The following is a 25345-nucleotide window of genomic DNA, read 5'->3' on the forward strand; positions in this document are numbered from 1 at the left end:
TGGGTGAGGAGACCGCCACCCATGAAGGGAGACCCCTCTAAGAGGGACACCAGTAAATACTGCGCATTCCACGGGGAGTACGGTCATTACACCAACAACTGCAACGCTTGGAAAAGGCATCTTGAGGAGCAGGTCAGAGAAGGTCATTGGACAGAATTCGTCGCAAAGAAGGCCATCCAACAGATCAAGGATCGTGATGCGGCTGCCAAGGAACCTCCCCAAAAGGTCATTCGAATCAACACCATTCTAGCTTACTCCCAGGAGTCCGGGCTGACCACCAAGAAGCGCAAGAGGAAGATCGCGCAGGCGACCAGTCATCATGGATACACCCATCATTGGTTTCCAGAAGAAAGACTTGATCGGGCTTGACCTGCCGCATAATGACGCCCTAGTCATCTGCATTCAGATTGAACAAGCTGTGATCGAGCGAGTTCATGTGGATGAGGGCAGCGCAGCCAACATCCTGCAACTATCTGTCATCCAACAGATGGGATTGGAGCCCTGTTAAAGTTGTTATGATTTTCTTAGTCACTAAGGTTAGACTTCCTTTTCAGGTCTAATACTTACGTAGCTGTTAATAATTCCTGTTTCTAAGGAACAAGTATTGTTGCACGTTCAGTTTAAAAATTAGTCATGTACCATGATTCTAGGAGCTGTAAAATCGTGGGTTGTTGCATTTCCATTCAGTTACTTTGTAAGGCTTTTAAAAGCTATTGCTATCTTTGAATTCAATAAGATATTCTTCCTGCAAAGCAAGTGCTATCAAACTTTCTCTTACTCAGTTTCTTGTAGATTTTCTGGTTCCAACATTTGGTATCAGAGCACCACCACGGGGCCTGATCAAAAGTCTTAAAGCAAACACCAGTTCAGTGAGAAGGGGTAACGATATGGCTGGTGAAAGCAGTTTTGTACAGCCAGCCATTCCCAAGTTCGATGGGCACTATGATCATTGGAGCATGCTAATGGAGAATTTTCTGCGATCCAAGGAATACTGGGGTTTGGTGGAAGCTGGGATCCCTGCAGCAGCAGAAGGGGTGGATTCTACAGAGGTACAGAAGAAGACAATTGAGGATCACAAGCTAAAGGACCTGAAGACAAAGAACTATCTGTTTCAAGCCATTGATCGATCGATTTTGGAGACGATCTTGAAGAAGGATACAACAAAGGATATTTGGGACTCCTTGAAACAGAAATATCAAGGCACAGCCCGAGTCAAACGTGCACAGCTGCAAGCTCTTCGCAAAGAGTTTGAGGTGCTTCACATGAAGGTGGGAGAATCGGTGAACGATTATTTTGCACGAACTCTCACTACTGCCAACAAAATGAGAATTCACGGAGAACAGATGGGTGATGTGGTGGTCATTGAGAAAATCTTAAGATCCATGATTCCAAAATTTGATTACGTTGTGTGCTCAATTGAGGAGTCAAATGATATTGACATTCTATCCATCGACGAACTTCAAAGCAGTTTGCTAGTTCATGAGCAACGGATGAGTAGACATACTGTGGAAGAACAAGCACTGCAAGTCACGAATGAAGCTCAGCCAGGAGGATGGAGTGGGGGTCGTGGCTCTTATCGAGGAAGAGGAAGAGGACGAGGCCGATCTGGGTTTGACAAATCCACGGTTGAGTGTTACAATTGTCATGGGCTTGGCCATTTTCAATGGGAGTGCCCTAAAAAGGAGAAGCAAGCACACTTTGCCGAGACAAGTGAAGAAATGCTGCTTATGGCGTATGTGGATGACAACAAAGCTAGAAGTGATTGCCTATGGTTCCTAGATTCAGGGTGCAGCAACCATATGTGTGGTAAGAAGGATTTTTTCTGTGATCTTAATGAAGGCTTCAAGGATTATGTCAAACTGGGAAATGACGCAAGCTTGAAAGTACAGGGAAAGGGCAGCATTCGAATGGAGATAGATGGGACCATGCACATGGTTACTGAGGTGTTCTTTGTGCCAGACTTGAAGAACAATCTACTAAGCATTGGGCAACTACAAGAGAAGGGTCTTGCAGTTCTCATGCAACACGGAACTTGCAAGATCTTTCATCCTAACAGGGGCTTAATCATGGAAACTGCCATGTCACACAACAGAATGTTCATTATCATTGCTCGATGTCAGTCAAAGGAACAAAGGTGCCTTGTCTCCCTTATCACAGACCAATCCCAACTCTGGCACTGTCGATACGGACACCTAAGTTGGAATGGTCTCAAAGTTCTTCAACAAAAGAAGATGGTGGAGGGTATGCCACAAGTCAAAGCTCCTCTTAAAGTTTGTGAAGATTGCTTGGTGGGGAAACAACGAAGGGACTCAATTCCAAGGGAAAGCACATGGAGGGCATTTGGAATTCTTCAGTTAGTACATGCTGATATTTGCGGGCCAATCAATCCAACATCAAACAGCAAAAAAGGTATCTCATCACCTTCATAGATGACTTCAGTCGAAAGACTTGGGTATATTTTTTGGTGGAAAAATCTGAAGCTTTTGTTGTTTTTAAAAACTACAAAGCTATGGTGGAAAAAGAAACTGGAGCATACATAAGGGCCCTTCGCACAGATCGTGGAGGTGAATTCACATCACAAGAATTCACTAATTTTTGTAGTGTGAATGGGATTCGAAGACAACTAACAGCTGCATACACTCCCCAACAAAACGGAGTTGCCGAGAGGAAGAACCGAACAATTATGAACATGGTTCGCAGCATGCTTTCTGGAAAGCACATTCCAAAAACATTTTGGCCTGAAGCAGTTAACTGGACTGTGCATATTCTAAATAGAAGCCCTACACTTGCCGTGAGAAGTAAGACACCAGAAGAGGCATGGAGTGGAGTTAAACCATCAGTGGGTCATTTCAGAATTTTTAGATGTATCTCTCACGTTCATGTACCTGATCAGAGAAGAATAAAGCTTGACAACAAGAGTCTCAAATGCATATTCTTTGGGGTAAGTGACGAGTCGAAAGCTTACAGATTATTTGACCCGATTTCTAAGAAAATAATTGTGAGCCGAGATGTTATTTTTGAAGAAGATCAAAGTTGGGATTGGGAGGTGTGTTATAAGGAAGCCATTGTGGCAGACCTTGGGTGTGAAACAGATGGAGGAGAGGGAACAGAAGTTGGCGACAATGAGGAGGAATTGGAAGCTGGCAGCACTGAAGAAAACGAGGACAGTGAAGAAACGGATCATGGTGTTGCCCAAGAAAACTCGTCTCATGAGGAGATTAATGAGAACTCACCTCATGATGCACGGACACGAAGACCACCAGCATGGATGAAAGACTATGAGAGTGGGCAAGGTCTTTCTGAGGAAGAAGAATCAAACAATGCTCACTTGGCTTTGTCCACTGACAGTGATCCTATATTCTTTGAAGATGCAGTAAAGAATGAGAAATGGAGGCAAGCCATGAACTCCGAGATCGAGGCAATAGAAAGAAATGATACGTGGGAACTTACAGAGTTACCACTTGGCAGCAAAGTTATTGGGGTGAAGTGGGTTTACAAGATGAAACTCAATGAGAATGGAGAAGTAGATAAATACAAGGCACGACTCGTTGCAAAAGGGTACAGTCAAAAGTATGGAGTAGACTATGCTGAGGTATTTGCACCAGTGGCTAGGCTTGACACCATTCAGGTTGTGATTTCACTTGCTGCTCAAAAGGGTTGGACGATCTATCAACTAGACGTCAAGTCTGCCTTTCTACATGGAGAGTTAAATGAAGAAGTTTTTGTCACCCAACCTCCTGGCTATGAGAAAACGGGACATGAACACAAAGTGTACAAGCTTAAGAAAGCCTTGTACGGTCTGAAACAAGCTCCTCGAGCTTGGTACAGTCGTATAGAGACTTATTTTGACAATGAAGGTTTCAAGAAGTGTCCCTATGAACATACTTTGTTCATCAAAACAGCGGATGGAGGTAAAGTTTTGTTTGTTTGTCTTTATGTTGATGATCTCATGTTTACTGAAAATGATGAGGTTATGTTTAAAGATTTCAAACGATCCATGATGATTGAATTTGATATGACTGATCTCGGAAAGATGAAATATTTTCTTGGTATTGAGGTGTTGCAAAGACCAGATGGTGTTTTCATTGGGCAACGAAAATATGCACAGGAGGTGCTTGACAGGTTCAAAATGGATCAATGTAATCCAGTGCATAATCCAGTAGCTCTTGGGTCTAAACTCATGAAGGACGAAGATGGAGTAAGGGTAGACAGTACACTCTACAAACAAATTGTAGGAAGCCTTATGTATCTGACTGCTACACGTCCGGATATGACATTCATAGTTAGTTTGATTAGTAGGTACATGGAGCGTCCCACTGAGATGCACCTACAGGCTGTAAAAAGAGCATTAAGGTACGTAAAGGGAACTATTGGTTTCGGGGTGTTTTACAAGAAGGGAGGAAAGCAGGAGTTTTTGGGATACACAGATAGTGATTACGCAGGTGATCAGGATGACAGAAAGAGCACTTCGGGGTATGTGTTTCTGATGAGTTCAGGTGCTGTGTCCTGGTCTTCGAAGAAACAGCCAGTGGTCACTCTTTCCACCACTGAGGCCGAGTTTATTTCTGCAGCATCTAGTGCTTGTCAAGTAGTCTGGTTAAGGAGAATTTTAAAGGAACTGTGTCATGATCAATGCAAATCTACAGTGTTATATTGTGACAACGTATCAGCCATCAAACTCTCAAAAAATCCAGTCTTGCAATGTCGTAGCAAACACATTGATGTTCGCTTTCATTTTCTTCGTGATCTTACAAAGGAGGGAATTGTGGAGTTGGTTCAGTATTCAACCCAGGAGCAGGTCGCAGATATTTTTACAAAGCCTTTGAAGCTTGATGTTTTCTTAAAGCTGCGAGGTTTGCTGGGTGTCTGCTCTTATCCAGTAGTAAACTGAATGACAATGGTATTCAGTTTAAGGGAGAATGTTAAAGTTGTTAGGATTTTCTTAGTCACTAAGGTTAGACTTCCTTTTCAGGTCTAATACTTACGTAGCTGTTAATAATTCCTGTTTCTAAGGAACAAGTATTGTTGCACGTTCAGTTTAAAGATTAGTCACGTACCACGATTCAAGGAGCTGTAAAATCGTGGGTTGTTGCATTTCCATTCAGTTACTTTGTAAGGCTTTTAAAAGCTATTGCTATCTTTGAATTCAATAAGATATTCTTCCTGCAAAACAAGTGCTATCAAACTTTCTCTTACTCAGTTTCTTATAGATTTTCTGGTTCCAACAAGCCCAAGATTAGCAAACTTGCCAGGTCGCTCACCGGCTTCAATGGGGCCACATCAATCACTGTTGGAACGATCGACCTTGACGTCCACTCACCCCCAGTGGTCTGCTCGCAAACCTTCATGGTCATCGACGAGATCTCCCCATACAACGGAATCTTGGGCTGTCCGTGGATCAGCAAGATCGAGGCCATCACATCTGCTCTATCCAGTAATGCAAGCTGCCAACGAGGCACGAAGCGCTCCTAGCAAACAAGCAAGCTCGAACGAGAAGGGAGCTGCTACCCCACAATAGCAATTAATGAGCCAGGATCAAGGAGAGGGAATCCGCCCGGAAGACTCCCCTGAAAAGGGTTGGAAGTCTGAGGATTACGTTGAGTTAGTACCCCCTGATCTTGGCCAGCCAGACAAAGAAGCGCAAATCGGCTCGCACCAGAATCCAAACAAGAAGGATCGAGAGGAGGAAATCAGCCCGGAAGGCTCCCTTGAAGAAGGTTGGAAGCCTGAGGAAGACGTTGAGTTAGTACCCCTCGATCCTAACCAGCCAGACAAAGAAGTGCAGATCGGCTCGCGCCAGAATCCGAACAAGAAGGATCGAGAGAAGGGAATCCGCCCGGAAGGCTCCCGTGAAGAAGGTTGGAAGCCTGAGAAAGACGTTGAGTTAGTACCCCTCGATCCTAACCAGCCAGACAAAAAAGCGCGGATCGGCTCGTGCCTAAGCCCAGACGAGAAGGTGGAGCTTACCACCTTCCTCCAAAACAACAAAGACATGTTCGCGTGGTCACCATCTGACATGCCTGGCATCGACCCAAACATCATCTGCCACCGCCTCCATGTCAACCCTGCCAGCAAGCCCGTGGTGCAGAAGAGACACAACTTCGCTCCCGAGCGAGTCGCGATCATTGAAGCCGAGATCGACAAGCTTCTAGCCACCGGATTTATTGAAAAGGTCTCCTACTCAGAATGGCTGGCCAACGTTGTTCTGGTGGCAAAACAAGAAAAGGGCAAATGGAAAGTGTGCGTCGATTACACCAACCTCAACAAAGCATGCCCTAAAGACAACTTCCCATTGCCGAGGATCGACCAGCTCGTGGATTCAACTTCCGGCAACCAGTTGCTCAGCTTCATGGATGCCTACTCCGGCTATAATCAAATTGTGATGTACGACGATGACAAGGCGAAGATCTCTTTCATCATCGAGAGAGGGACCTACAGCTACAAGGTCATGCCCTTTGGGTTGAAGAACACTAGAGCAACCTATCAAAGGCTCGTGAATAAGATTTTCAATGAGCAGATCGGCAGAACCATGGAAGTCTACGTGGATGATATGCTGGTCAAAGCCCCCAAGCGTGGAGACCACCTCAAAAACCTCGCTGAGGCATTCAGCCTGCTCCGCCAATACCGCATGAAGCTGAATCCAAGTAAATGCACGTTCGGTGTATCATCCGGCCGATTCCTGGGGTACTTAGTCACACAACGAGGTATAGAGGCACACCCACGCCAAATTAAAGCCATTCTTGAGATGAAGTCACCTTCCACAGTGAAGGAAATACAAAGTCTGACGGGCAGAGCAGCAGCCCTCAACCGATTCCTCTCGAAGCCTACCGACAAGTGCAAACCATTCTTCAAAGCTTTGAAGAAGGGGCAAAAAGACAAGTGCGACGAGGAGTGCGAAGTAGCTTTCCAGAGTCTAAAGACCTACCTTACTTCACCTCCCCTGCTCTCAAAGCCAGTTCCTGGTGAAGACTTGTTCGTGTACCTGGCAGTGTCTAACTCGGCCGTCAGCTCAGCTCTCATCCGAGAAGAACTTGGGGCCCAACACCCGATATTCTATACGTCAAAAGCTCTCCTCGATGCAGAGACTCGCTACCCAAAATTGGATAAGCTCATTTTGGCCCTTATCGTTTTGCGAGAAAGCTGCGACCTTATTACCAAGCTCACTGAGTCATCGTTATGACTGACTTTCCTTTGAGATCAATCCTCCACAGCCCTGATGCTTCTCAGCGGCTCATGAAGTGGGCAATAGAGCTAAGCTAATACGACCTCCTCTACCGGCCAAAGACTGCGATAAAAGCCCAAGCCCTACCTCCATTGCAGACAAGCTGCTCCCCGGAGCACAAACTCAATGGAGTCTTTTTCAAGCGCTATGTCCCTGACATACGCACACAGGCGACGAGCCTTACCTCCATTGCAGACAAGCTGCTCCCCGAAGCACAAACTCAATGGAGTTTTTTTCATGCGCGATGTCCCCGACATACGCACAAAGGCGACGAGCCTTACCTCCATTGCAGACAAGCTGCTCCCCGGAGCACAAACTCAATGAAGTCTTTTTCAAGCGCTATGTCCCCGACATACGCACACAGGCGACGAGCCTTACCTCCATTGCAGACAAGCTGCTCCCCGGAGCACAAACTCAATGGAGTCTTTTTCAAGCGCTATGTCCCTGACATACACACACAGGCGACGAGCCTTACCTCCATTGCAGACAAGCTGCTCCCCGGAGCACAAACTCAATGGAGTCTTTTTCAAGCGTTATGTCCCCGACATACACACACAGGCGACGAGCTTTATCTCCATTGCAGGCAAGCTACTTCACAAGTACAAACTCAATGGAGTCTCTTTCAAGTGCTATATCTTCCAAGTGCTATGTCTCCGGACACACACTTACAAGATACAATGAGAATTGAAGTTCGAAAGACAACTGAAAATTCCATAACAAAGTGGCCAATCAGCCAAGTTCAACAAGAAGTAAGATGGTCAACCAAAGACCACTTATTGAAAGAAAATAACAAAGTTCAAAAATAGCAAAAATGAACTACAACTACTAGGGAACTTCAGCAGGTGACCCTTAGCCGATCACATCCTCAACTGCACTGGCAACAGCCTCATTCTGCCCAACCGGCACAACTTGCTCAACCGCATCGGCTGCCTGCTCCTTCGCATCCGCCTTAGCCTCATCAGCTGACCCACCTTGGCGTTTGTCTTCCTCAATTGCAGCTTCATCTGCTATATGCTCTTCAACTGCTTCTGCATCCACAACATCCACCTGCTCACTCTGAACGGGGGGCAGGTCAAGACCAGACTGCTCACCGTCATCATCTTCGAGAGGGCAGCAAGGAGAAGCACCATTCTGGCAATCCAGGTATCCCAGCTTGTACGCATTAGCAGCCATCTCTTCCTTGGATGCCTCCATGGCTTCCACATGGGTATCAAACTTGACCAGCAGTTTGTCACGATCCTGGGCCAAAGCAGCATGCTTACGTTCGAGGCAGAAGTAGGCTTCCTTGCGTTCGAGCAGGGCAGCCATAAGAGACTTGAGTTCACCATCCTTTTGGCCAACAGAACTCTTGAGCACGGACATACTCTCCTTCATCTCGGAAATCCTCGCATCGTGGCAAATCCGCTCGTTCGAGAGCTTGTCAGTCAGGTCGGCATTTTTCTTCACCAGCTCATCGAGCAGGGCAGAAGAGGGGGCCACATCACGCGAGTTCGGCATGGCCCCAACAGCAAAAACCATTCCTTTTTGAAGGTGATACATGACAGCTTCTTCTTGCTTATCCAAGGGAAGGCTCGAGAAAGCACAAAGGTCACCAGCTCGATACACGTGATCAACTAGCTTAGCGCAAGCAGATGGACTTGACAGAAAGCCTGTTTTCAGCAGACCAGACATGGGCTCGCCCCCAGCAGAGCTATCACCAGTTCCCGGACTTGCAGTTCATGCAATTGGAGAACTCTTCGCTCGAGCAGATAACTCTTTAGCTCTTTTGGCTGCAACTTGCAACATTGAGTCAGCCCTGCGCTTGACTGTTCGTGGCCCCGCAGATGAGTCGTGGTTGCTAGGCAGAGGTACAGTCCTCTCAGCTTGATTCCCAGATCAGCACGGACGACCCAATCCTTGCTTCCCAGCGGCTTCCTTGCATGGCAGATCATGGGTCTTAGGCAGTACGGGCAAAGACTTGAGCAGAACTTCCCGAACCTCCTGCATGCCGTTGGCCTTCTTGCTATTCGCGCTGATGAAGCGTTTGATCCATGCAGATGAGGCAGGAGCAACTCCCATATGGGCCTTCTGAGCAGGCGAGACCTCCCTTGTAGAAGACTTGTTCGTGGCAAGAGAAGATCTCGGCTGCCTTCGCTGTGGAGACGTATCCACTGATCGTGAAACTGCAGCTTCATCTCGAGCAGAGCTACTGCACGTTTTCCCACCATCGGGGGACTCAGTTGATGACTCCTCCCGCATAACTGGCAAGTCACTTAGCTTCAAGCAGTGCGACTTCCACCTTTCAATATCTTCAGCAGGGGCAGGCCACCGACTTCCTTCCGATGTTCGCTCAGCAGCCAGCGCCATTCACGAAACTTGGCGGGGATGCTCAAAGCTTGTCGAACCTTCGTCATATCTGGGTCGAGAACGAGCTTCTTTCGGATGGCATCATCTGCAAGCATGAGACAAAAGTTAGTCAGACACAACAAAGAATTCCATGGCAACAGTAGCAGATCAGAGGGATGCGACTTACCATCGCAGTAGGTGAGAGGAACGAGCGGACCATCGCCAAACTCCCCTTCCCATCTGCCGCTAACCTCCATCACATCCTTGCTCCGCACATGATCGCCTTGACTCATACTGATCCTAGTTCGTGGCACAAAAAGAATAAGGAATTGAAGCAATTTGGATCAGCCACAAAAAAGATGACCCGAACTGCCACTTGCTCCAGCAGCAGATCGCGCACCTCCAGCCCAGTTACAGCTGCACAGCCCGAGTAAAAAGCCTCCTCCACGCAGGAGCCCAATTCAAATAAGAAAGCCCAGTTGCAGTTGGATGGCCCAACGGTTAATCCACATCTCCTACATGCCGTCACACGCCACGCAGAAGCTGGGGGCCATTTGTGGGAACCTAATTAAATCAAAACCCTATGTCAAATAATTCCTTCCATTTGGGGATTATTTGACCTAATTGGAAATTATTCAATTTAATTGGGGATTACCCAATTAAATAGAATATTACCTAATCTGGTCGAGAATTAATTTTATTCCTACCCCAACTCCCAATTAAATGAGGAGTTACCTATTTAAGTTAGGAATTGATTTGATACCTACCCCAATTAGGGATTTGATTTACCCTAATGAATCAAATCCCTAATTAATCAAATCAATTCCAGATCGGGGAGGAATAATTCCTTTCCATCTACGAAATTATTCCTCTGAAACCCTAGCCTCTGAGACCACTATAAAAGGATGGCCACACACAAAGGTTAAGGTACGCCTAAATTCCTACTAAAACTCTGCATAAATTATTTCTCAAAAACCCTAGCCACCTCCTCTCTTTCTCTCTCACACACAAGGCTCCGGCCACTACACACGGCTCCGGCCACCAGGTTTTCCTTGAACTACCCTACCTAACTTAGGCATCGGAGGGCCTTTGGCCAACATCCCCCGGGTGTGGTCCTTTTACTCCGATCTGTTTTGCAGGGAGAAAGAGAGGTGGAGAAGACGAAGGAATCTTGGGCGAATATTCTCGTGGGAAAATTTGCTCCCACAATACACTTATCACATATGATACTCTTGAGGCTCTTCTTTTGACAACTAAGCGATGAATGCTAGAACAAGTGGTCCCTATGCCTAACAATGGACTTGTGGCGTGTATGGCTACTCGAGATTACGGATCCTTTTGGAGAGTCTTCTACTTCGACTACCCCAAGAATTATTTGTCAGACCTGTGGAAAAGATGGCCATCCTACTGTGGACTGTTTCCAGAGCATGAATATGGCTTACGAAGGTAGAATTCAGGTTCAGCACCTCACTTCCATGGCCTTATCTCCTAGCACTATAACCCATCAAACAAATGGATCCTAGCTTCTTAAAACAAGTGCAAATGCGCACATCACTCCATATTTGCAAAATATTTTGAATCCAAAGAAATACAATGGTAATGAAAAGGTTGGAGGTGTAGGTAATGCTTCTACTTTACAAATTTCTCATTTCGGTTCAACTACTGTTAACATTGATTCTTGCAAATTTTCTCTCAATGATATCTTACATTGTCCCACACCTTCTACCAACCTAATTTCTATCCATCGCTTTACTTCTGACAACCATTGTTACATTCTCATTTTTCCTGATCGTTTTGTTGTGAAGGACCTCAAGACTCGGAAGGCGTTTTTCCAAAGGAGATGTGACAATGGATTGTATCCATTTCATAGTGGTTGGTGGCATCTCCAATAAACCATTTTGAACATTTGTAAGCACAAAAGTCTCTACAAACTAGTGGCATTTTCGTCTTAGTCATCTAGCAAGTTCAGTTGTTAGGTTTTCAATTTCCAATAAACAAGTGCCAATTAGTGGCAAGAAGTTTGGTAGTAACATAAAATAAATTTGTAAAATACAACTTTAATTTAAATCACAACCCCAACAATTTACAATAAAACCTCATAGTTTACAATGAAACAACAACACAACTTCCTAACAGAATAAGAATATGTGCAGCAGAAGATGCATAGGATACAGGTTTAGTAGGAATCCGGATTGGGATCTAAGCTTGAGTCGAGGTCAGAGTCGGAGTCGAAGTCAGGATCTGGGTCGAAATCATAGACAGATTCGGGATCGGGGTGGGGGTCGTCATCGGGGTCATCAAAATAGGATCCTGATTCAGGATCGGGTTGGGGTCATTAAAAAAGGATCTTGATTCAGGATCGGGTTAGGGGTCGAAGTCTGCATCTGTAGGAACTGAGCCACCTGGGCACTCAACTCGGCTATGGTTGGTTGAGAAGGAGAGAAGAAGTCGGTGGTGCTACTTCCATGAAGTTTGGAAAAATCATCAACCCCCATAACAGAGACGGGGGTTTGAAACTAGAATCAACAATTCCAAAATTGCCACTCTGATACCACGCTAAACAATACAAATTGACATGCAGGAAAGAATTGGAGCCTACATCAATACAACAGACATGAATGAGTAGGTGACACTTCAACACGATTTGAAATGCCTACACTTCTTAGATTTAGCTCAAATGTTGAAAGGTTATAGTCAAGACAAATATAAACAACTTTCATGAGGGGCGAGATGTCATTAGAGCACAGGAAAGCTATATTCAAGAGTGATTAAGTCAACATTAGAGTGAAACCAGCAGACAAAAAGAAAGAGAAGACTAGCACCTTGAAAACGATCTCAGGTAACTAGACATCTCCAATTCCCTTGAATTTTGGGTATGTCATGGCTATTAAACCAAGGAAAAAAAATTTATGAAGACTACTTCACCATAAGAGCAGTGGAAAATAGACATGCAAGGCCAATCCCGAGCCTTACACAAAGTACCAGGCTGTGACGAACAGTGGAAAATAGACATGCTTTTGAGGTAGCTACACTTCTTCGATTGGGCTATATTTTTTATATGTTCTAGAAGACAAGCAGATGAACAAGTCTGAAGAAGGAAGCATTTCGTTTTGAGCTTAGGAGAAATGGGTTTCGAAGCATGCAACAGAATTGACGAGTTTGGAAGACTGTGAAGAGTTTGAGAGAGTTTTCTTTGGAAAATGGAAGAGAATGTGTAAATTGTAACATCCCACATCGACTAACGAAGAGTGGGTGATGTGCCTTATATGTACGTGCCCGCCTCCATCTAGCACGAGGCCTTTTGGAAGCTCACTGACTTCGAAGTCATGGGAACTCTGAAGTTAAGCGAATTGGGGCTAGAGCAATCCCAGGATGGGTGACCCACTGGGAAGTTGCTCATGAGTTCTCAGAAACAAAACCGTGAGGGCAGAGAGGGAGGGCCCAAAGAGGACAATATGGTGCTACGGCGGAGTTGATCCCGAAATGTGACATGATCAGATGTGGGAGATCAAAGAGGCAGGTGTCTCGTTTTCCTTGTCTTCATCCTTGCCACACCAGCACACGGGGGAAAACTAGAGGCTGAAATGTGTCATAACCTAAGTGAAACAACTTCAAAAACTTATTTGAGGTCCGAAAAATGCTATGAGCTCAACATCACCTCTATTATTCTTATGTAACAATCTCTCCTCCAAAATCAATCAGAATATTTTTCCAAAAATTCCAATCCTCACCATTTTGAGTCCAAAAATTTTCTTTTTCATGCAGATGGCTCCAACTAAAAATACAAATATTTTCAGGCGCTGACAGACTATGAGGTAAGAATTCAGTGTCTTGCAAACAAATTGGACTTGGACTCTTATCTCATGTTAATCCAGTATGAATTTGCTGTCCAACAATGGGTATTTTAGATGAAAAGGAAGTTCGGTGGTTCAATCAAACAGTATAAAGCGAGATTGATTGCCAAATGGTTTTCACCAAAAAGAAGGTGTTGATTACACCCAGGCCTTTATTCCTGTTGTTAAACACAACATTATTTGGTTGATTTTGAGTTTGGTTGTTTCCAATCGATGACATGTGCGCTAATTAGATGTTCAAAATGCTTTCTTGCATGGCTATCTTGTCGAGGAAGTATACATGTGTCAATTGGTAGGTTTTGTTGATTTTCAATTCCCACACCATGTTTGTAAATTGCAACGAAGTCTCTATCGATTAAGTCGGCGCCCAAGGCTTGGTTTCAACATTTTTCTGATTATTTGCTGGAGCTTAGTTTCCAAGAATCCAAATGTGACTACTCTATTTTTGTATATAATTAGAAAGGTGTTTATTTAGTCTTGCTGATCTACGTTGATGACATCCTCGTAACAGATAATGATCAATCTCAAATTTCTCTTCTTATTCAGCAGCTTTGTACTTCCTTTTCCATGAAAGATTTGGGACGGCTACACTATTTTTTGGGCATAGAAGTTGTGATTCCATGTACTTAACTCAATCTAAGTATGCTTTGGATTTGTTGTCTCATACGAAGTTCACTGTTGCCAAGCCGATTTCTACACCTACACCAACAGGTCAGAAGCTCAGATTCCGCGACTTATAGAAGCGTTGTAGGTGCTCTGCAATACCTCATCATCACCAGGCCTGATCTTGCATGTCTTGTAAACCAGGTCTGTCAATTCATGCAACATCCTTCTTCCACTCAGTGGTCCACTATGAAGAGGATTCTGTGTTACTTGAAGAGTACATATGATCATGGATTGGTTTATCGTCATGGTGACTTGCAACTTAATGCCTTTTCTGATGCGAATTATGCCAACAATCCAGATTCGCGACACTCAACTGGTGGTTTCTGCATTTATTTGGGCAAGAATATAATCTCGTGGAGTTCTAAAAAGCAAAAGATTGTGTCTCAATCAAGCATAGAAGCTGAGTATAGGCAGCTTGTGCATACTGCTGCGGAATTGTCTTGGTTTAGCTCTTTATTTCGTGATATGGAGTTGTCCCCCTCCTCAAATTTGGTGTGACAATGTGTCATCGCTTGCCATGGCTTCTAATCCTGTCTTCCATTCTGGAACCAAAACTTTGGAGGTTGATTATCAATATGTTCGCGAAAAATTCACTTGTGGTGAACTGCTTGTTCATTGTGTTTGTTCTCAAGATCAGATTGTTGATTTGTTTACCAAAGGGTTGTACATGATGCGTTTTAATTACTTGGTCTCCAAGCTTCCAGTTCTTCAACGGCCTATTAGCTTGCGGGGGATGTTAGACAGATGTTATATGAGCATTCAAATTCAAAATGTTTACTTGATGTGGATAAGAAGTCCTAGTCCATTGGGACGTCTTTGAATTGTGTTGAGATAGGTTGTCTTTTGATTTTCAAATGTATAGATGGTTTCCTTGTAAATAAGGATTTGATGTAATCTATGTATTGGTTTTAGTTGAACATATCAATATAAATATTGCTGCTCCATCGTGTTAGATGGTATGCAAAGCTCACCAACATTCTCTTGAGCATCTATTGTTTTACAGGTTCTTGGGTCTAAGAGAGAGGGAGAGAAAAATATCCTATTTGTTAAATTTTAAAAATTTCACACATGGCACTTTTGTGGCATACATTTCAGCAAACTAGTGAGACCCATTCATTCCAAGTCAACAATTTTAACAGAGTTATAGTGGGGGGCAAAGTGAACCACCAAAACATGGTCAAGGAAACACTTTAGGTCACTTTAACTTTTAGAGGATAAAGTGAGATTTGACCATAATTTTAAGGACATTACAGTAAATAAACGTTTAAAAAATTCAATATTTTTCGTCAATGTACTTCCTTATTGTACCCATATTTTTAACTTTAAATTTTTCTAAAAACATTTGAACCAACAAACAACCCTCCCCATAAAATACAAAATTGACTAAAACAAAAAATAAAAATATCAAAGCATATAAAGCCTATAAAAGGAATGATAATAAGGAGAGAGGTGGCTTGGTCTCAAAGAGAGGCAAGTGAAGGGGAGCCCACCATAAAATGATCAAATAGGAACACTTGAATGAAAGAAAAGTTTGGTCTGTGGACCAGCTGTTCAATGCTTAATCCTCCAAATTAGACTTGCAATCAGCAAAAAGTAGGTTGAGTTTCAGTTTAACCAACTCTAACACCCACTCCATCATATTCATAATCATTCTTTTCTTATAAATTTCTCCCCACGTACCAAACTAGAACAACAGTATTGGATCAAACATTTTCCACATTTGAATCATTCTTGCTTAACTTGTTCCTAAAGTCATCCCTGATTTCGAACTAATATAATACACCACATTGTGTTTCCATGGCTTCTGAGTCCAACAAAACAAGGCTTAGGCTTTGTAGTTTTGTCTATGAAGGGATGAAGGATCGCATGGAAAGATTTGCTGTTCTTCCTTTTGGCATTGGCTGCACTTCTCAGTCCAGCGTTGCCATAGGCACAAGTGATGATCAAACAAGAAAATCAAAAGCAGAAACACAAAACCCACCGCCACATGTAACAAGTATGTTCTCTCTCTCTCTCTCTCTCTCTCCCTCAAGTTGATATTGGTGCTAATTTGAGACTATATGGTGTTTTGATAAGGAAGACGATGGAAAAGCACAAGGAGCAAAAGTGAAGAACACTTATCGTTTTCTGAATCTTAGGAAGAGTCACATTTCCAGTGGATTTGAAAGATTGATCAGAAGCATCAAAAGTTTGTCTCAAATATTTGGTAAGCCGATGATTAATTGAAAGTATTCCTAATTATAGATATAGATGTGCATGCTCAAATAGTGTCTACTTATTCAAAATGCATGTTTAATCAAAAGGCCAAACATGTTTGATTACTTTTTCCTTAGATGATTCGTAAAAAGAAAGGCTTTAGTGTTAATGAAACATTCCGTAATCGCATTATAGAGTGCGTTGCAAGTTCAAAAAATGTTGCTTTGTCCATCATGTTCTTAAAAAGTGGATGTTGACTTTGAAGCGATCGCATATATATATGGTACTGGAATACGATAACATGGTATAATTTGCTCACGTCTTATAATATGGGTGTACAATATAGTTATCCACTTATATTATAATATGGGATGAGTTATACTACATGGTTGTACTCAAATACACCACACATATACATCCACCCGTTTTAAATCCTTAATTAAACCATGAGATGGCCGAGACCATTAGCTGTACGTATCAACTAATATTAAAAAACAAAAACAAAAATTAGGTGTACCAAGAAACTTTTTTGTTTTGGTCTCATCCTAAGGAATTTATGCAATGAAGAATATCCATATGAAAATATATTATGACATATGTTATTTTATTTCTAATTAGTTGTTTAATATCTATATTATATATATATATATATATATATATATGGTTGTTCAGTTTACAAGGAAGAGATTGAGGAAGAAGAGGAGAGAGAGATGGAAATTGGGGTGCCTACAGATGTGAAGCATGTGACACACATAGGATTGGATGGGTCAACAACTACCAATACAACTGGATCCATAAAAGGCAGCTGGGAAAACTTCAACAGTGCTCCAGAAATACTCTCTTTCCCTTCAATTTCTTTAAAGCAGTTTGAGTTCGCCATGGCTGCACAGACCACCCACCAGCCTCAGCCGCTCCTTGTTGATGATCCAAAGACGCCCACAGATGTTAACTAATTTTATAAGTAATTGAAGCTAGAGCATGCTGTGATGTGTTGTGATTATCTTAATCATCATGTTAATGCCTCTCCACGTCAACTAATTAATTACAGATTTAAGCATGCATGGTTTGGACTTCTGAATTTCTGAGGAGGTGGGGTGGAGTGATGATCATGTCAAGATCAGTTCATGATGAATTTTTATTGATGGAAATTGATTAGGGTGCGTGGAGTGACATTAGTGGAGCTTAGAGTATTCATACTGAATCATTTTCGTAGTCTTTGCTATATTAAATTGGCCACCCGCACAAAGTGTTAGGATTGTTTTTGCAGAAATTAAGAAAGCCCAAGGGTTGATTTGGATGTAAGGATACAAGATTATGGATTTGATTATGAGTTTTTAGTGTAAAACTTACTTAATCGAATTTCGGAATTATTAATTTTCTACATCAATAATATAGTCAAAATTGTTGATACCTAAAATTAGTTTAATATATATCAACATCGAGATCGGACAATTCTTCCAAACTCTTATCGCCACGTGGCATTGGGTTAAGTAGTTTTGGAAGAGAATTTGGACTTGGGATATTATAAGGATATTATAAACTTTGCCTTGCATGAACATGAAGGTTTTGTTTGAAGAACAGCTTTGGGCTTACTAGACCGAGGAATGTAAGAGGCATTCGTTCACACCCAAAATTTGTCTATGGACACCAATTTCTTTAAACGCCAATCTTAAAATTGAAAAGTTTTGAACTTGTCTTCAAAGACCCTAATTTTTTTTTTGTTGGCCCGCTTACGTTCGAATTAAAAATTATTTATATTTTGCGAGGACTTGTAGCTTAAATGATTACATCTAAAGTCCTAGATTCGATTCCACCCTTCTCAATATCGTTTACGTCTCTATTAATCTTTTGTTTTTTGTTGGTCAAAATCTAATCTATAACACAATTATTGAACATAAAAAAATGGATAAGTCCTGCAGCGTCAGCCTTGTGCAGACCCTGATCTTATGGATAAAAGGAACCTTTTGTGTGTGTAACTGTAATGCGATTGATTGGTCTTGCAATTTGCATATGCCATTTGAGCCGACTTTCCAATAACATAATATTTTTCCATTTTCTAAACCAAAAAAAAAAAAAACATAAATTAAAGAATAATGAAATTGTACATAGTTTAAAGGCGTCACCACCACCACCCCACCAAATCCAGCACCCACTTGTCTGTGCCCAACACATGTTCTTCATAACATTTTGGTCGCTGCTTAGATCCGTCAGAACGTGCATCCTCTTATAGCCACCCACCCATGCTAAAGTTACCAAACTGACCAGCCTCTCAGCCAAGAAAAATCAACAATAATCCTTTTGACGTAGTTTTGTCAGAAGAGGGTAAATGCGAGAAATTCTCGAGTTCAACCGTAATACTGCGATGTGATATTATTAATTCATTTATTTTATAACTCATATTTTATTTATTAACGGTATATTTTGGATGTAAACGATATTTTATTTTAATTTAATTTAAATTATCAAAAGAGGGATTCGAATTTAGATATAAAAATAGGGAATGTATGTATGTTTTATTAATGGTATGTTTACTTACACGGAATGAGATCCGATGAGTATTAGAATTATTAATATCCTTGACTTTCCTTTTTTCTTTTTTTACTAACACGTGAATATTAGAATTATTTTCATTAATAATTTCTCATGCGTTTTAAAAACTATTAGCCTTTTTGCATGCACTTCGGCACCTGTAAGAGGCTTTTTTAAAAAAAATATTTAAATTTATTTTAGAATTAGAAAAGATAATGAGTAGTTGTATTTCATAAAAATAAGATCAATTACCTGATTTTTCTTTTAATTTTAATTTTTTAACATAAAAAGTGTGAATTTACCATGTTATCATTTAATTAATAATTTCAATTCTTAATGTTTGCATTAACCAATGACATTTTCTAGTATTTGCAATGTTGTACCATTCTCTATCTTTTGCTTTATATATATAGATATAGGTTTCACATCACAATATGTAATTCAACACCTGAATAATCATGAATTAAATTAATTAGAGGATTCAGTTGATCGAATTCCAATTCATTTCCTCTCCCATTTATAACTTCTCTCTTTGATTTTAAAAAAAAACAACAACAAAAAAAACAAATAAATAAACAAATAACTGTCATAGTATATTATAAATTTAACCAAAATTATAACACGTGAATCACGTCATAATGTGATAATCACGCTATGTGATTAGGTTGGAGTAAGTGATGGGTTAGAGAGAAGGGATAAGACTAAGCCACTTCTTCATGTATATAGCGCTGGCGACCACATTACATCAACAACTTTTTTTTTTTTTAGGGGTTGAAATACATAAACTGATTTTGGATTTTGTTGTTCCGGCAAACAAATAGAACAATCTGTTAAAACAGATAAACTAATACAATTACTGTTAAGTATTAGGTATTAGTAACAAATCCAATTATTTAACGGGCAGTGCAGTGAGAGAGAGCATCGAAACAGGCTTGTGAAGTTAGTCTTCTTTCTTCAACATCCATCATCTACCCTCAGTTTGAGAACTTGAGGAAAAAAAAAATATATATACTTTTCTTGTGTTCAGATAGAAAGGTCGTCTCTCTCAGCAATCAGAAACCAGAATCTAAGGTGCGCTTAGGTTGTGTCTGATCAACTCTCTCCTCTGCTCCTTTCCCGTCAACGTCAAATTGGCAAATTGGTAAATTTTACATAAATGGGTTATCTTTTTATTGAGGTCGAAAATGAATTGAATTATCCTTATGAATATGAAATTTGATGTGATTTGGGAAATTGGGATTGAAATTGAAATGCTTTTTATGTGACTTACTGACAGAACTGACTGAAATTATCCGTTATCCTCGAAATCAATCCAAATTATCCGAAACAGAAAGCAAGACGGATCCGCCGGTGGAGCCAAGGAAGGGCCCCGACTGTATGGTGGGGTTGGAGTGCTTTCTGGACTTGGTCAGGGCACTCGGCATGGGCTCCTGCCTCTCCCTGGAAGGCGGGTCAGCCTACGGCCCAGTCCCTTCCTCCCCGGGGGCGGGCAACAAGAGGAGGAAGAGGAGGGTGACTGGGAACTCCTCTGCCACGGTGGTGGCGCCGCCTTCCAATAATCTGGAGATGTGGCTGCACAGAGTCCCTGGCAGGCAGTTCCAGAATGGTTCCTCTGATTTTGCTTCCTTGTTCTGCAAGCAAGGCAAGAAAGGGGTCAATCAGGACGCCATGATTGCTTGGGAGGTACTTTGCTTTCTCTCTGCAACTTCTACTTTTACTCAATTTTATCTCTCTCTCTCTCTCTCTCTCTCTCTATATATATATATATATATATATATGGAAATTGAATCTGGATTATTGAGTAGTACAATACTAAAGAATTTGTGGTGTTTTACAGAATTTTGGTTCCCCGGATACTATATTTTGTGGTGTTTTTGATGGGCATGGCCCTTTTGGCCATGTGGTTGCAAAGAAGGTGAGGGATGCTCTACCTTTGAAGTTGACTTCACAATGGGTATTGACTAATAACGCCAAGAAAGGGGCTGCTGATGATACCAACGAGGCTGCTTCATATCAAGACCACAAGGATAACGAGCACTGTGAGCTTTTTGTGACATTGAAAGATTCTTTTCTGAAGGCTTTTAAGGTCATGGACAAGGAGCTCAAATTGCATCCTCGTATTGATTGCTATTGCAGTGGGACAACTGCTGTTACCTTGGTCAAGCAGGTAGTTCATTTGCAAGAACACTTACAAAGAGTCTTAATCTAATAAAGTTGCAGTATTTGTATGAAATATGGACACTTGAGATTTACAGTGGGTCAATATCTGATGCAAGAGCTGAGATGCTATTATTTAAGTTTTGGTACATCGAGATTGCACCTGTAAATTTGTCTTAAATACGTATATGCTGTTTACAGGGTCAGGATCTTGTTATTGCAAATGTTGGGGACTCTAGAGCTCTACTAGGCACCAGAGATGAAGATGGCTCCCTCGTTGCTGTTCAGTTGACTGTAGACCTCAAACCAAATCTTCCAAGTAGCTTTCTTTCTCCCACTCTTAATAATAAATGGTTAAAGTTCAAAGATATGAAGATTCCAACTTTACAGAAAATACACAGCATTTGGTTACGACTTGTCTTAGAAACAAATGCATAGTTCAGACTTAATATCAATCTCATTCTTTTTTATATTGATAATAAACTTTTTAAATTTTTACAATAGAATCCAGCTGAGGATTTCTATCTTTGATAGTATCTAGAAATCAGGAGCAGTGCCCCATTGATAGCTTATGTTCCTTAGGATAATTTATTGTTACAGCTGGCACACTAAATAAAATAGCTGTCGCTACTAATACTATGAAATTTATGTCATTTAGGATTTAATTTTTTACCAAATAGTAGTGCTGTGAAAACTTCTGTAAATAGAATTTGATTAATGTGATGCTTAGTGAGGTAAAGAAATCCAAGGCTGAAAATCTTCAGCTGCATAGTGCTTTAAAAGGTTTTTTCTCTGCAATGGACTAGGTTCAAATGGAGATCTTCTCATTATTTGTGTAATTGATGCAATATGTCCGAGTAGATGTTGTATAATCTCAATAACATAGCATGTTTTCTCTATTTCTTGATCTTGGATTGCAAGTTTGTTTTAACATTGGGTGCATGGATATGTAGATGCTTTTTTGTTTAAATTGATCTGAAAGTAAGTTCACATGCAGACATGCACTCTTGCAGCACCCATCTACACGCACGTGTTGATGCATACGCACTTTAATCTGGTGTTATAGTAGTTGGGAATACGGATTGTTCTTTATTATGCAGTTAGGAATCTTGGTTGAATAATACGGGATGATTAATCTTATTTTTTAACACAATTATTTTATGCATCTAGGGGAAGCAGAGAGGATTATGCGATGTAAAGGACGAGTATTTGCTCTCCAAAACGAGCCTGAGGTCGCTCGAGTTTGGTTGCCCAACAGTAATTCACCTGGCCTAGCCATGGCACGGGCTTTTGGAGATTTCTGCCTAAAGGACTTTGGTTTAATCTCTGTCCCTGATATTTCTTATCGTCGCCTCACTGAGAATGATGAATTTGTAGTATTGGCTACTGATGGGGTGAGAAATCTACTTGTTTATATAATATGAGTTACAGCTTCTTGTTATGATGCAAATTTTCCTGCATTTTTCTTTTGTCTGGGGGGCGGTATAGAAAGAGTCGTTACTCAATGAGCCAAGGCCGGCAGCCACCTAAAGCCCTAATTTTTTTTCCGAAATAGAGGTAGCTAACTAAGTTCCTGTAGTGGTTGGGAGCCACTTAATAACGTCCCTTCAAGTTGAGTTGGCATAGAGTAACTGATATCCATTTGGCCCCTTGAGTTAGCAGGGGATCATTCATCATAGCCAACAGTCTCTTTGCGCAATTGTGCGGACCTTGGCATCTGTAGACAGTTCAGAGTCATGATCACTCTAGGATTTCAGTTGAGTGTAATGGGATCTCACCACCTCAGGTATGCCAATGATGTGCTGTGCTAAGGAGTCATGGCAGGGTTCTTAGCTTTAGCAACTTCCTCTAAACCTGAGGAGTACTCTCCTATAAGCTACACCGTTCAGATGGTACTCCTTAATCCACGAGCCAAGATATATCATCATCTTTGACTGGCTTCCATGAGTGCCTAAGCATAATAAAAGCCTTGTTCCAGAGATGAAGATATTTGATCCCTAAATACCTTTCATTTTCCTTTTTAGGACATCAAACATCAACCAAGCAATCTTAGCTCCCCTACTTCTCCTAGTTCTTGCATCCTTGAGGAAAAAGCCCACAACTCTCCATTTACAAAGGTGGAGAATGTTTAGATAGAGATGCAAACTCTCATCAATTAACCATAAGCAGCAAGAGACTTGAAAGCTGTAAAAGTATAAAAAATGATACTCAATCTACCATTCCATCTGGCCTTCATCAGATCAACCTATCCATCTCCCAACAACAAAGGCATTTTGATAAGGGCTGATAAGTTTGAAGAGCATCTGCTTCACTCTATTAACAATGAACTTAGCAATTAGGTAACAATGTTACTGAATAGGAGAGAGGTGTTTGACATGTGCAAGTCATGCACATAGGGGGTTTGGGAGCAAGAGTGGTGGCAATGATGCCCATAAGAACATTATCTTTAAGTGTTTGGAATATGCAAGTCATTTGCTAGAGACAGGATCATGTGTCCGAAATCCAAATAGAAGATTGTTTATGAGTTTCCAAATGCGGTGGAAGCACCGTGGACATGGTTTAGGCTTGAATTGAGTCTTTTATATCACTAGTCTGAAAATTGTGTGTGGTTCTTTATGTGTAATCAAGAGGATTAAGAAAATTCCCTACTAAAAAAAATTATTTGAAAGAGGAAAGGTTCCTTGTGTGAGTTAATATAGGTTAGGAAAATTTTGAATGAGGAAAAACAAGACACAGGAGAAAAGGCTTTATCTTGACCTAATATCGAGTCGGGAACAGGGAGCGCACTAGAGAGAAACAGAAAGGAACTATGGTTGGTTTGTTTGTTTCTGAGAATATGGCACGGATATTTGTGCAGGATCTAAGTATGCAGAAAGGAACTATGGTTGTTTCTTTGTTGCTGAGTGTATTCGTTATTCATCTTCCGTATGGACGTATTGTGTCAAGCTGTCAATTCTGTGAAGAAAATGGAATTGTAAAAAAAATTCTTTTTATACATTTATCTTTCTTTTCCCACTTTTTTCCTTGCAAATTAAGAAAAATATGACCTTTGTATGTGTACATAATCTGTGTAATGCTCCTGCTTAACCTCATCTATTGCAGTCCTGATCTGTCTTAAATTGTATCGTTTGCGTAGTTAATCTTCCACTTCTCTATGCCTTTTAATGTGTTTCTCTTTGAATGAAAGTATCATGGTCCTGGTCTGGTAAACATGATAATCCAAAACTTTGAAAGGCCTTGACGTTGTTAATGTACTTCATGTGAGTTTGAGGACAGAAGTGCAGTTTATTTATCCGCTTCTGGAGATTTCTTGATAATTGTTACCAAGCCTTATTTAAAATTCAATTGGATGTAAAGATCTCTTGTGGATTGTGAGAATGGATTAACTAGAAAGACCATATGAATCCAAATTGACGTCATAGATTTAGAGTATTCAGCTTCACATAATGCACATGAAAGATTATCATGGGACAGATTGTTTAGCATTGGCTTATATAAATTTACTCATGGGACAGATTGTTTAGCATTGGCTTATATAAATTTACTTTCTGGCAGATATGGGATGTCCTCTCAAATGAAGAAGTGGTAAAAATAGTAGCATTAGCTCCACGAGCCTCTGCTGCTCGAGCCCTGGTAGAGTCAGCAACTCGAGCTTGGAGATCAAAATACCCGTATGTTAAGGTTGATGATTGTGCTGTAGTTTGCCTCTTCCTCACCTCCAGTACATCTGACATTAGTTCCGATTTCTCACCAACCGGAGAGGAAATGAGCTCTGGAAATTCTTCCCAATATCAGGATGGGAGTTAGTATTAAGAAACAGCAGAAGCAGTGGCATATACTTTTATGACTTGCCTGCTCCTGAGCCCTGTTGATTGTAGGGCATTAGTTTTGTTATCATTGTCTATATTTCTTTTCCTTCTTATCACCATTTTATTGATTTTTATTTTTTTAAATAAAATCTTGGAAAAAGGTTTGAGAGTTTCATTTAGATTGGTTGGAAGAGAGACGTGTTATTTCCTTGTCTCTCTTTAGCAGTGTCGATTGGAGTTTTTGTAAATACATGTCTTGAAGCCTTGTTGTTCTTCATTACAAAGGCTACCCTGATTTTATACGTTGGTGGGTGGTTGGAAATTTTATCCATGGGTTGTTATTATATTTCTGCACTTAACTTCTTTGGTGTATTGGTTTTTTCTTGTAATTCCAATGTATCTTTTCTTCTCCGGTCGCCTTACCTCTGATTTCTATTTGCTGATTTTTTGTTTGGTAGAGGAAATACTAATTGTTAATCTTTTTTTGGTATGTTACTTATAATTGCTTTAATTGCTATTGTTACAGGTTGTTTAATCACATTGAACACTTACATCACTCACATACAAATTAATAAACGATTACATTT

The 25345-nt window shown here is 41.1% G+C and overlaps 2 protein-coding genes across 3 annotated transcripts; both read left to right on the top strand.

Annotated features, from left to right (window-relative positions):
* On the top strand, positions 15775–17680 carry LOC18793233 (CRIB domain-containing protein RIC4). Its single transcript, XM_007223824.2, has 3 exons — positions 15775–16063; positions 16148–16273; positions 16936–17680. Exons 1-3 carry the CDS (start codon positions 15865–15867, stop codon positions 17214–17216), a joined length of 606 nt encoding a protein of 201 aa, XP_007223886.2. The 5' UTR covers positions 15775–15864; the 3' UTR covers positions 17217–17680.
* On the top strand, positions 19555–25167 carry LOC18790299 (probable protein phosphatase 2C 33). 2 transcript variants are annotated; one of them, XM_020554136.1, is made up of 6 exons: positions 19555–19933; positions 20069–20475; positions 20630–20959; positions 21151–21268; positions 22120–22343; positions 24505–25167. In XM_020554136.1, the coding sequence occupies exons 2-6, from the start codon at positions 20170–20172 to the stop codon at positions 24754–24756; spliced, it is 1230 nt and encodes a 409-aa protein (XP_020409725.1). In that variant the 5' UTR covers positions 19555–19933; positions 20069–20169; the 3' UTR covers positions 24757–25167. The 2 variants fall into 2 exon arrangements, with proteins under 2 accessions (XP_020409725.1, XP_007222732.1); XM_007222670.2 differs by having other exon boundaries at positions 20123–20475.

The sequence above is a fragment of the Prunus persica genome, chromosome G1 (genome assembly GCF_000346465.2).
Source record: "Prunus persica cultivar Lovell chromosome G1, Prunus_persica_NCBIv2, whole genome shotgun sequence".
Classification (NCBI taxonomy): domain Eukaryota; kingdom Viridiplantae; phylum Streptophyta; class Magnoliopsida; order Rosales; family Rosaceae; genus Prunus; species Prunus persica.

Excerpts from the sequence above, each read along its gene's own strand:
- LOC18793233 (XM_007223824.2), top strand. The coding sequence starts at position 15,865 with ATGGCTTCTGAGTCCAACAAAACAAGGCTTAGGCTTTGTAGTTTTGTC. Across the intron at positions 16,064-16,147 it reads CCCACCGCCACATGTAACAA|ACGATGGAAAAGCACAAGGA; the intron begins GTATGTTCTCTC and ends TTGATAAGGAAG. Across the intron at positions 16,274-16,935 it reads AAGTTTGTCTCAAATATTTG|TTTACAAGGAAGAGATTGAG; the intron begins GTAAGCCGATGA and ends ATGGTTGTTCAG.
- LOC18790299 (XM_020554136.1), top strand. The coding sequence starts at position 20,170 with ATGGTGGGGTTGGAGTGCTTTCTGGACTTGGTCAGGGCACTCGGCATG. Across the intron at positions 20,476-20,629 it reads ACGCCATGATTGCTTGGGAG|AATTTTGGTTCCCCGGATAC; the intron begins GTACTTTGCTTT and ends GGTGTTTTACAG. Across the intron at positions 22,344-24,504 it reads TAGTATTGGCTACTGATGGG|ATATGGGATGTCCTCTCAAA; the intron begins GTGAGAAATCTA and ends ACTTTCTGGCAG.